The following is a 13,312-nucleotide window of genomic DNA, read 5'->3' on the forward strand; positions in this document are numbered from 1 at the left end:
TTTTTATCTATTGAACGTTGTCACGGACGTTTGTCTTCAGATTACAGCTGTACTGTATGTGTTTAACATATTCATATAATCAAAACCTTATTATTTTTCGTTCTTTTCGTCATTTTATACCGGGTATAATTTAAACTACATTCTAACCAATAAACATTTTATAGGCTTGCATCGCATCTGCACATTATATTTTATGCAATTCCACACTGTCTTAAATCTGACGAATGTTTGAAGTTATGAAAATGATTGTGACAATGACTCGATATCTTTTTATAGATAAACATACTAGTTTAGATTTGATACATTGTAGAACGATTTTGAGCAAAAGTTTTAATAACAAAGGCCACTCGTGTAAGCACGAAGTTTCGCGAGAGGGCGTTGTTGAGTTGTTGGGGAGTCCGGAGAACCTGGAAAAACTCCCTAATCTTGCTTGGTGACCGCCAACCAAAATCTCATGTGCTATACAGAAAATTCAAATGCACTGAAGCATATTTTGAAGCCCAACAAAAGCTGTGCCTCACAAATATCTTGCACGGTTAATAATGGTTTAAACATGCAATGAACATACTTATATTATATAAATCAGAACTAAATTTATAAAATATGTGTATCGTGACATCAAAATAATAAAAAATAGATGAAAAAATCATGTTTAATAGTATATAACTTATATAAAAATGAGATTGAGTCATGAATAGACAATTATGTAGATTTAAGCTGATTTATAACAATTCAGCGTTTTTAAGCATGCCTACTTCCCGATGTGTTCTGATTTAATAGTAGGGATATTGGTGAGGAAATTATTTTTGTTTTAATAAAATGATAGCTTTAAGATGCAGATATTCTCACTGCATTATTTAAAATCACGAGTCACCATATTGCTAGACAAAATCGAACATCAACGCGTGCACATCTTGGACAATCGTTTTCAAAATAGCGTGACGCATATAATATATGTTTTAGATATAATATCATTGGTGTCATTTGGATAGGTTTGAAGTGTTAAAATAAAGCTTTATATATATGAATTGTTCCAGTAAAATCTCAAAAATGATTCATAGATTTCTAACTTTCGGTACCCTCTCGGTAAATTTTTTAATCGATATCCCGAGAAACCATCAGTTATCTTCTGTTTCTTATAAATATCGTTTGTACGTATTCTATGAATGATGTAAGGCGGCTTATGCATTCTTTAACATTTGCATAGTATTGTATTACCTTTTCTTTTTGCAGATGGAAACTTGACCATCAAGACAATGAGTAATTTCAAAAACATCAGGCTATAAAGTGGACATTTTCAAAACGAAGAGTGTTTGACGCGAACATCGCGAATTATTAGGAATTTTAGTATGTTTGTCATATTTTACCAGTTCAATTATTTAATAACTATACTTATAAGGTATTTTGACTTCTGATTTTACTCCTAATTTTGAATCCTGATTAACTCCTGAAATTTGTCCGCTGATACAGTAGTCCGTGCTTTACGATTTGTTATTGTCTGCTGCAGAATATATAGATATGCCATAGCAATAATGTGTCAGAGTTTTCAGCAGTAAGGCCTCTTTTGGGATTTCATAATATTTAGAAACTGTCTATTAGTTAAATGGTGATATTTAGAATTTATGATAACTATTATTGGATGTATTTAGATAATGTTAACCATATGCTGAATAGTAAAAGTTAGAAAGATATAATGTGTTCATTATTGCTCTAAAAGTAAAGTTTCTCAAGTGCTGATGGATATCTTGCAGTGATATTGTTATTGTTCACGTGATATTCAACATAAAGGTAAAGTGTTTATTTCATCCACCTTAAATCATGACCACTTAAATTTCTCAAAAGTGTAAGGACAAGATATTTCAATAGTTTATCAAAAGAAGAAGCTAATGGGTCATTATTTGTACAGATGGACTTTGATACGGTCGATAAAAGTGAAACATTGTCAAGAGTAACAGTGTCTGTCAAAAGTTGATACCAAAACTTGAAGCTCAATCAGAGAGAGTAATTGTTAGTAATAATTCTGTGACAAATCAAATAAAAAGGAGACCTTTATATGGATAATGATTACAGGTGTTGATTCAGGTAGTGCAGTAAATGATTTGTATCAAGTTTCGAAGCATATGTTTTATGAAGCCAGTATAAACTTCGTGAATGGGCCTCGAACGAGGACAAAGTGAATGAAATGATACCGAAATATGACAGAGCCACCGACGAGTGCATGAAAGTACTAGGCATGACTTGGGTGTAAGAGGGTTGGAAAACACATACAAAGCAAACCGTTTTGAAACAGATAGCGTCTGTGTTTGGTGCTTTAGGTTTGTTCACGCCCTTGACATTGAAAGGAACATTGTTTGTGCAAAACTTGTGGATCAACCGATTAGATTGGGTTGTAAGTTAGAAGACGCTGTCGTTGAACGTGGGGTGGAACTAAGAGTTGACAATTTCAAAATATCGGAACAAAGGTTAAACAGATGTGTGACAATATCTAACAAAACTAAAACCGAAATAAAGTTAGTATGTTTTGGTGATGCGTCTGCAAAAGCGTTTGCAGCATGTTTTAATCTAGTGCAATTAGGGTCAGATGTACAAAAGTCTGAACTGATCTTTTCCAAAACACGTCTTGTAACTACATCGCCAATTACAATTCCGAGATTTGAATTGATTGCTACACTTATCGAGGCCAGATGCACTGATTTCATTCAAGATTAAAAGCTAATTGAAACAGTAGATTTGTTCGCAGACTCGCAGTGTGTGTTAAAGTGGAAACATTCAGAAAAGCAGTGACCAGTGTTTGTTCAAAAAAGAGTGAAAGATATTAAGCGTCATAACAATGTTCAATTTAAATTCGTGAACACTAATGGAAACCCCACTGATTTAGCAAGTAGGGGATGTGTGTTCCATTGCTTGTAAGAAGACATACTTTGGTGGAATGGACCAGATTATCTAGTGAAATCAATAACGGAGTAGCCAAGTGAAACAGATATAGCTGATGAAAGTACGAATACAATATTATCTATACACTCCTACGCGCAGGGTACAGAAGGTAGAAAATTCAGCTCTCTATGAGCTTATCAAATAATGCTCATACTGAGCCAGTTTTTGACCACTGTGCGCAAGAGTGTATAGTTGTTGACGCAGAACCAAATCTTGTGACAAAGCCAAATAAAACACAAAGTTAAACAGTTCCTTTACCAGCCCCGTTCGAAATAAACATTAACAACTATTCCTCGTTGACGAGAATAATTCGTGTGACTGCAATGGTACTGAGATTTAATAACAAAATAAAAGGTCAGAAGTATGAAAGTAGCTCACCTACTTCAGAAGAGCCAGAAAACGCTGAAATAATGTGGCTGTTGCACATTCAAGGAAAGAATTTTGGTGAGATTTTAAACCAATAAAGAACAAACAGGACAATAATCTCACAACACAACTTGTTGTTTTTTTGACAACGATGGTCTCCTGCGCTGTAAGGGGCGTCTAGAAAATGCAAATCTTAAGGAGGCTGCTCAATTTTCTAATTTGTTACCGTCTAACGAGACATAGACTAAACTTTTGATCGAACAATCTCACAGACATTTACTTCACAGTGGCATACCTCACACACTTAGTCAAATTAGACATCGATTCTGGATCCCACATGGTAGGGCATCAGTGCCTTCTATGGTAAATAGCTGTGCAGTATGTCGAAGATACCAAGGCGGGCCATATATAATGCCACTAATGCCAGTATTGCCTGAGAAGAGAGTCTCAGAATCTACCCTTTTCTCTCGAACGAGACTTGACTATCTTGGTCCGATCTATGTGAGAATAAATGGACACTTGAAAGTTTGGGTGTGTATTGTCAAGTGTTTAGTGACCCGAGCTGTACATTTGGAGGTTGTTGAGGATTTGTCTGCAAACGAATTCATATTGTGTTTGAAACGATTCATAGCTCAAAGAGGGACACCTGTTGAAATCATCAGCGATAATGCTCCCCAGTTTAAGCTTGCTGATAAAACATAAGATCACATTTGGAAACAAATGATAAAATGTGATGATGTTGAGGGCTATGTATCGAGTGAAACTATAACTTGGACGTTTATAGTAGAGCTTGCACCATGAATGGGTGGTTTCTACGGAAGGTTGATAGGCATATTAAAACGATCGTTGCGGAAAACAATAGGAAGTAATCAATTGAATAATTTTCAATTTCATACAATTTTGAAGGAAGCAGAGGCAGTCATGAACTCTTGCCCATTGGTGTATGTTTGGGAAGACATAGAGTCTTCCATTACACATACACCAGCAAGTTTTTTTTTAACTTTAACCCCAAGCATTCTTATGCCAGAATTAGAAATGGAAGAGGATACAGATTTTTGTCAATACGAAAGCTCTGAAAAAGGTTTACTGGAAATTTGGCGTAAGGGAAACAAATTACTTAACATTTTTTGGAAAATACGGTGGGATGATTATCTACTCAATCTGAGGGAGAGAACTCAAATTGAACTTAAATGTAGTAGAATTCAATTCAATGTAATTCCCAAAACAGGTGATTTTGTACTAGTTAAAGACGATATTCCCAGAGGGAATTGAAAATTCTGGCGCATTATAAATCTTCAACAAAGCACAGATGGTGAGTTCAGGTCCGCAAAGGTTAAACCTGGTCGAACTATTGGACGACCTTTGAACTTGCTTTATCCTTTTAAAACGTCGGAACTAGCAGACGATAATGCTGGACAAACTGCGCCTACAGAGGTTAATATTTCCTACCTATATTATAACAAAATACATTTATAAAAGTACAAATAAATACAATAAAAAATAATGATGATAATCATATTAGTTTTAAATACAAACGAAGAGAGGAGAAAAGGAAAACTGCACGATCATAATGTATGCACTCTCTTTATTTATAATCACAAAAAGGCAATGTTAAAAACATATAAAACCATTAAACATAGATTAATTATAGAGTGTGTGAATTTGATTCTGTAATAATCCCATTTTTTTTAAAATATTCAGTGTTATAAAAAAAGATCTCAAACTATTTCCTAATTATTACATTAAAAAACACACACAAAACAATATTTATTAAAGTAAATAGCTAATATACTCAGGATTTACAGTATGTTAAAAGAGTGTAATTTTACCTTTTAGCATTGATACATGCTAGTTAGGTTGTATAACATATTCGAAGACATAGTATATTATTGTGGACATTAATAACGGGCCTATCGATACCGAGATTTCTTAAGAGAATATTATATTACCAGGTACCGACTGTGACGAAAAACCCATTATCAACATTTATCAACATAATACGGTACCATAAACTGTAATACCGGCTTTTCCCAATTTCGATATAAGGAATCGGGTTTTAGCACCACCGCCGGATGGATCTTAACTGAAATTTCTGCGATTTGGTTGAATGACGGGTTATCGTGTGGGCTTAAGTAATTGTTGGGTTACGTACAGTTCCTACATTTTATCATCAATACTGTTATATGTAATGAATTTATAAGTTTACCACCTATTAAAAATCAGATTATTTCAAATAAGCAAAAAATCCTCCGAAACCTTTTTCTGAGCTTTGATGAATCAGGTCTTAAGGTTCGTAAACCAAGCTGTAAAAAAACCGTAGCCTACGATTTTGGGGGCGAGTTATTAAATACCCATTAATTGTGCCCAAAAGTTTGTAATAACGGTATAAGACATACGTTTCTTTTGCATCTTGATGTTTCCCTTTTCTTTATCAGTTTTTACAATTGTTTATTTGTAAAGGTTTTTTTATCAAACAAATTTTATAAAACAAATTTACAATACTAATTTGGCTGGTCCATTTTGATCACGTGATCCTTCATTGAACACCATTGAGACCTATCTCAAACTAACGTCGCGTTTCAACGCGACGTCAATGAACGTTTTAAGGCGTTTTTCCTAATTATGGCTTAATTTTAGCGCATTGTACATTGAGCAAAGATACATCCTGAGTTTAGAATGCTGCAAATGGTTTTGATTTAAAAATCACAGCGATGGCGACTTGTGTCAATAAAGGATCTTAGTCGTTACTTCATTAATTTTCATCTGTTTGAACATGTAGCATTGTTGATTGTTCATTGTTTCTTCCACTTTCAGTTCAGGTTTTGTACTGGCTATTCAAACAAATAGGTAGCAAAATAATGAATATGACACTATGATAGTTTCAACTTACGACTTAAATTTATTTAGATCTTTATTGAAACGGCCACCGGGCCTAGGGCCTACGCAGTACTTGTACAATAGTCCAGAGTAACTAATTATTTTATGCCGTGCATTTAAATGCTGGGAAATGTTTATGGTATGCAGCGATTTTAAGTGTATGCGGAATAATCCAGGAACTTTAAATGATCTCCATTTATTCGCAGAGATACCTCCGTTAATCATATAAACCATACACACTCAAATGTGCGTTTATCCGAATTTAACAACACCGAGATGGAGGTGAACATGTCTAAACCATACACATATGGCAGTTTCAGACAGAAAAAAGATAACAAAGGTTTATGTTTTCATATGGTAGTGAATGGTTAACCCATAACCAAATCAATATTAGTTCTGTTAATAATTAGTTTTGTAATAGCACAAAAGCTGGACGATGGAATGTCCTTAAACCGGATGTTTAAAACTTGACCGAGTGTCGCATCCTCACTCCAATTCCCTTCCTGTACACTATGCCTTTCAATCGTATATTTATAAAGTCAAAACAACCACGTCCGATGATACAAGTTTTGGCAGACTGCCTAAACTCGGTCCGTAGACTTGAAGATTTAAACCCAATTACATTCTCGACTATCAGAACCCTAACCAGAAGCAAAAGTCCTCCTCGACCTCCCAAACTAAGGTTTTATACTCCCTTATTGGCCCAAATTGTAGTTGATCATTCAAAAGTGTTTCTTAATCCCCTTAAAAGTTTAACGATATTATGTGATACATTTAATCTCACGTGACAATTACCAAAGTATGTAACTGGCTATCGCTACAAAAAGGAGCTTGTCAATCAGTAGTTTTAGTGACGTCAAAACTAATTAGACAAAACCCCTTTAATATGATTTTAGTAAACAAGGTAATTAAACTTATTTCTAGACAGTACTTACAATAGCCATTAGCGGTTGACCTTAGCCGTAGCCGATTGATCTTTGATGGTACCAAGTAACGTATGAGTTTAGCAAAAGGCAGATCCTTTAATAATTGTAGTTTACATTACAATACAATTTAGTACCTCCTCTAAGCAATATTTTTCGAAACATTTCTAGCAAGCTAAGGTAAAAAGTTAAATAATAACTTTTTTACCAACTTTTTTTACTAATCAATGCTATTTTTCACTATGTACATTATAATTCTTAAAAAGTTTCTGTTTAAAATGTATGGTTTCATTATCCTTAATTTATACTCATGACAGAACTAACCATGCAACAGTGGTATGTCAACTAGAGGAATCATGTATGCTTATCCAGCTTACTTTTTGTAATTGCTTGCATGCAGATCAAAAGAAACGGCGGTTGTAAATACTTTTGCCAATAACCTATAATAATATTACCTATTTAAAATTATAGGCTTTTATTTCCAGGTCACCAATTCATTGTTGTGTTTTTTTTAGGCATGTATGTTTGTTTTTCATGTCGGAAAATAGCTCATTGAACTAATGTTTATTGTTATCATATAAACGAAGATTCTTGTATCTTGTATCCTGTTACCGACATGACCGGATGTTCAGGACGGCGACTTATGTTTTGTCATTTTCGTCGATTAACGACTATATCGTGCTTTCATAATACGATGAAATATACAGAGACAGGTCAAACAGCTAAATTTTGAGTCCGTTTAAGTAGAAAAGTTATGCGATGAAAACACATTATTATTAATATACATTGCTATACAAATCAAGCGTTTGTACACTGACATTTTTAGTGTATACAGATGAAGGAGATGAACGATGTATCTCCGCCTAGGTCCCCGATCATGCGCCAGATGATGTGAAGGATCCGGCTACAACTACAATATCTAAAGGCTGCGTAAACTCATTGAAACATTGTATATGTCATATATTCAAACATTTAAAACCATAAAACAGAATTATCATTAACTAAAGTGTAACAAAACAATATGGTCAATAAGAAAAATGCATTACAATGGCTATAAAATGATGTATCAAAATGTAACATAAACATTTAAATAAGATACTCGCACATAATGATAGGCCCCTTAAATTAAACGTATTCAAATAGGTTTACAAACATACAATCACCAAGAAGGGTGAACATATTTTTTAAACGATACTAATGAATAACATACGGGGTTTGTATAAAAATGAATTTTAATACAGAAATGTGAAAGTGTCAATGACTAATTGGAATCTAGTTAAGACAAGTACCTTGATTCACTTATTCCAGTGATTACATAGGTAGGGTCAAATGATATTTTTTTATTTGTTATGTAAGAAATCGTTCGACTCGATATGTCCTTTTCTTTGGTCAACATACTATACATCATATGTTCATAACTGTCAAGTTTAACTCTGGATTATGCAAACTTCCCAAAATTAATATTGACCACGTAATGTAATACCAGTTTAAACAATTTCATTAATTCAAAAATGTATACTACATGGACATGCCCATAAACGAAACATTTAACAAACGTTAAAGTTAAAACAGGTTGTTGTGTGTTCTTGTTTGTATATGTATGTAATGATATTTTGCTTTAATTCACTGAGTATACGACAAACATGTTTGCTATAGAGATTTAAGATCAATTTACTATATTTGTATGTTAGTGTTTGTCTTTGTTAAATGTCTTATACATATGTCCTTTATTGTTTATTGCTTTTGTCCATTTCGGCGGAACTGTTGTTTTGTTGCTGCATCATTTCTACTAATGCAACTAATTTCCCAACATTATTGTCGATTCGTGCCATTCGCTGATCTAGCTGTGAGTACATGGTCTCTAGTCTCTGTAAAGCTTCACTATTTTGCCTGGGAGTGTTGTAAAACGAATGAAACTTCGTGACATTGATGTGCTTCAGAATCGGACAAATCGGAGAAATAATAGCAATCGAACTACCAACTTCCCCTCCTGCCACCATTCCAACACACGTTAAATCGTCTATGTCTTTGTCAATAAACACGAGAGCTCCTGAATCACCATAATTAGCAAATTTCTTGTTTTGATCAGTGCCTAATGGAGACACCGCGAATTGGTTTAGTAACATGATTTCGAATTTATCATGTGTTTTCCATAACAGACGAACTTCCTTTACAGCTGTTATTGGAGTTTTGAAGAGCGCTTTTCCTGTTGTTGAACGAGTTGATCGCCCAAATTTCCACAAAGGCTTGTCGGCTGTGCGGCTCACACCACATACATTTCCGCTCTTAAACTTATACGCAACATCATGGCACTGGTCTGAAATAAAACTAATTGTTAGTAATTAAATTCATCGAACTGGTGTCTCCTCACCCATTACTATTATCAGTAGTGGAAAAAAGATGTGTAAAAGGTCAATTCACATTTCATTACATACAGTTTATTTTGTGAAATAGGGTCTGTGTTCCATCGAGTAAGTTAAAATCTTTAAGTGATACCGGTCGAATATATCCATAAATTTTGAATCACCCTACATATCAAGTAAATTGGGTTGTCATAAAGTACAATATTTTGTACATCAAGAACATTTGGTAGAAATGCTTTATTTTTTGTCATTATCTCTTTACAATTTTACTAAAAAATAAATGAAATATAAGGCTCTGTAAACTTTAACAAAGGGAAGATGATCAGCACTATCATGGCAATATCATGCAAATTACAGAGACAAGCTCAGTTACAAAATATTTCAATATAGACCTTATTTAAAGACACTATGCAGAGGCATATTCAGGAGTTGAAGTTCTAGCACTGTTTACACATGCTCATTTTATCCGGTCCGAGGAAACGGAACGACATTTTATTTTAACAAAGATCAACCAAATGTTTTAAGGCGCAAATTTTAATATATATCAGTTAGAGATTTCTAAAGATGTACGGATATCCCGGCTATAGTTTTTTAACTGGATAGAACACAAATTGCTATCAAAACAACTTTCACATAACACATTATGACTACAAAGAGGCAGCAAGGGAACAATAAACCACACAGCTATGGTTTTAAACTATGTAAAATCGACATTACATCAATAAAGGCTTCAACTTCAAAGAGCTTTCGCTTCCACTCAAAACATTTCAAACCCTGATGAAAAGTATATTGATTTGAATATCAAAATTTACAAATGGCAATTATGGATTTGAAAATATTCATATTATTGTTTGTTTCTTGTTTACTTAATCGTATTGTTACTGAACTAGGTTAGATTTTAGTTTAAAGTTTGATGTCTATGATGGCTTAAAATACATGAGGAAAAAATATAATAACACGGTGCGAACGAGAGTGATGGACGAACGGGCAGGGTGTTGAAAAACTGGACCCGTAATTTCGGCGGGGCTCGAAAACGTCACATAACAGCTCCAGAAGAATGCAACTTAAACCATCTTAATCAAGCAATTATATTTAGCATGTGTAATTACCATCGATCTTCTCAGCTGGAAATATTCCGTCTGCTGGATATTTCTGCTCTATCTGGAACAATGCAACATCAAAACCTGATTCCAAATGGCCGCCTACTTTATAAAGTACTTCCACAAGTTGACCGACCTCATCGCCATTTTGAAGTTTTGCAGGTTGATAAATTCCTCGCCCACGAGTGCCCTCAGGCCACTGTTGTAACATAAGCCGTCCATCGTGTTTAACACAAGCTTCATACTCTGCACGATCCAGACACATATGCCCGCTTGTTAATCCACACATTCCATATTCCGGATGATCTATAAAACCACCAAGAGTTCCAATATCTTTGCTTTCCCCTCTTCCTATTTCACACCCAATCGGTAATTTGTCATGTGGCTCATGCGCTAAACGTCCAAACGTAACAAACGCACCCTCCATTACGTCTGTTCTAATTCCATTCAGTCTTGCCGGAAGTGGTTCCTCCCTTATAGGAATAAAGTCCTTGGCATGAACACAGAACACGATGCAACATTCAGATTCTCGCACAAACGAATGAATCTTTTTCTCTTTGTTTCTCTTAGATTTCAATGGAGAAGCTGTGATGACACTCAATAACGTATGTGTCTCTAGTAAGTGTTTAGAACATTGTGCAATAGTAAGTGCGATAGTTTCTTGACATTCGTCTGAAATACTATGACCTTCTTCATATACCGTATCCAATAAAGTCTTCAATTCATTGCTAAACTTGTTGAGAACTCGTATCTCTAAACAATATGACACCGAATCGCATAGAACGAATGAATATGCCGCTTTGCTAACAGTTACAACAAAAATAATGTCGTTCTCTTTTTCGACCTTGAATGCTGGATATATATGAAGTACCTCATTGTTCAAATTAAAAATGTGATCAAATGTTTCTTTCAAATGACTTACAATCACATCACATGCACGAGATACAATATCTGATTTCCTACCATGTCGAATGCACAATTCGTTCAACTGCCATTGAGTAAACAGTGTTTCATTGATGACTGCAAAAGGTTTTGCGGCTTCTTTGTGGTCTTTCAATTGGTCTAGGTGAAATAGTAAACAACTTAATTTAGATTAATAATATATAAACGTATCGAAATATTTCAATTATTTAAATGAATATAGGATAATCCGTTTTACTTAATCATTTTAATTTTTTTTCACTTTTTATGTTCAAACAAATTTCAAATGATTGCAAATATTAGAGAACCCTACGAAAGTTAATGTTTCCATTGTATCATTTGCCTTATGACTGGATATTAAAAAAAATACTTGTAAACATGCACGCGAGAAGCACCTTATTAAATAGTGCACACAACAAGAATAAGCATTTAGTATCACCGTATAATTAAACACTCACTGTTACACTTACCAACGTTTACGTTTGGTTCCAACAAATCAGTTTTCAGAGAGTCCATTTGAGATCTACAATCTAAATATTTTAAGAAATAAATTGGCGTTTTTTTAAATGGTTGAGTTCCTTTTTTACAAGAAAGTTTTATATAGAGATTAAACGTTTTTGCCGTGCATATGATGCTTGTGATTATGTTGTTTTATATTTTAAAGCTAAATGCACATATTTCTACCTTTGTATACCGCCATGGTTCCGACGTCCTTTTTCATAAACTCTGGTGTTGTCCGAGTATCTTAAAGAGAAGGCATAACTCATTATAAAATTATTCTTTAAATGTTAAGTGTATAATTCAATTTATTTACCGGAATGCCGAAAAGTTAATGTTCACGAGAAATGATTGCATATATAGTGATTCAAGTATCTGCTTTATTGTTAACAATTCTTTCGTATTCTCCATGTATGCTTTTTATCGGAAGACCTTGGTATTTTTTTTTTAGAAAACAAGGATCTATATTCTTCCCAAAATCAGCCTCCAGTTCAGGAACTATCGCTTAGTCTGTAATGGTTGCATGTTCGTTTAACTGTGAACACTAGGGACCGCGTCTAATGAAGTTGGCCGAAGACAAGCATGCCAATTACTGATGGTATATTACAAGCAGTTAACTACAAATTGACGAATAATGCGTTTTTCAGTTCGGAATAGTTACTCCTGCTGAACCCAAAGCTTATAAAAAATAAACTGTAACGTATATAAAAGAGATGTTGTTGATCCTAAAAATATCATTTATGACACCCTAGAGACAAAGCAACATAATTGCGATGCATTTCATCATTATAATTAGTAAGATTAATGCAATTGTGATTACCATGTCATGGTAAAGTTATGTTTAATATGCTGATGTTTTAGAATCAAATGAAAGTAAAATCACTGCCCTTGCTGGAAAATCACTTATTTGAAATGGAACATAACAAAATAACTCCAACAATCGTTCTGACCAAATGGTGGTTTGGCGATTTCTGACATGATTGTAGACATGATAGGTAAATGCCACATAAAACATCAAAATATATTTGTAGGTAACAAAGATATTTTCATTATGAATATTATACAAATAAACTTTCAAAACATATTTTAATAAGTGATGTATCTAATTGCCTTAGCGCCAGCATTCCTATGTATACAAATATGCAGTGACCGTCTGCTTCAAATCAACAATGTTAAAAATGGCGAGTCTGGTTTGTAAAATACAGTTAACAATTACTTTAAAAGGTGTAATAGTGCTTGACAATATATTTCGCCATCCCTTCCCATTTCCTATTGCATTTTACGAACTAACGAACTAACAGGATTTAATGAACGAGTTATCAATGTATAT

General features: G+C 34.0%; 2 protein-coding genes across 2 annotated transcripts in view; one reads left to right on the plus strand and one right to left on the minus strand.

The window, feature by feature from the left end:
- Nucleotides 1-1,603, plus strand: part of LOC128238042 (uncharacterized) — a 30,132-nt gene extending 28,529 nt beyond the window's left edge. The window contains exon 21 of the mRNA XM_052953608.1: nt 1,234-1,603. Coding sequence (XP_052809568.1) covers nt 1,234-1,286 — 53 coding nt within the window. The 3' untranslated portion in view covers nt 1,287-1,603. The remainder of the gene's footprint in view (nt 1-1,233) is intronic.
- Nucleotides 1,604-8,827: 7,224 nt separating this feature from the next.
- LOC128238043 (uncharacterized) overlaps nt 8,828-13,312 on the minus strand; it is a 36,535-nt gene continuing 32,050 nt past the window's right edge. The window contains exons 14-17 of the mRNA XM_052953609.1: nt 12,169-12,228; nt 11,955-12,014; nt 10,573-11,625; nt 8,828-9,417 (exon numbers count right to left, since the gene is read on the minus strand). Of these exons, the coding sequence (XP_052809569.1) occupies nt 8,828-9,417; nt 10,573-11,625; nt 11,955-12,014; nt 12,169-12,228 (1,763 nt within the window). The remainder of the gene's footprint in view (nt 9,418-10,572; nt 11,626-11,954; nt 12,015-12,168; nt 12,229-13,312) is intronic.

Source organism: Mya arenaria, chromosome 6 (genome assembly GCF_026914265.1).
Source record: "Mya arenaria isolate MELC-2E11 chromosome 6, ASM2691426v1".
NCBI lineage: Eukaryota > Metazoa > Mollusca > Bivalvia > Myida > Myidae > Mya > Mya arenaria.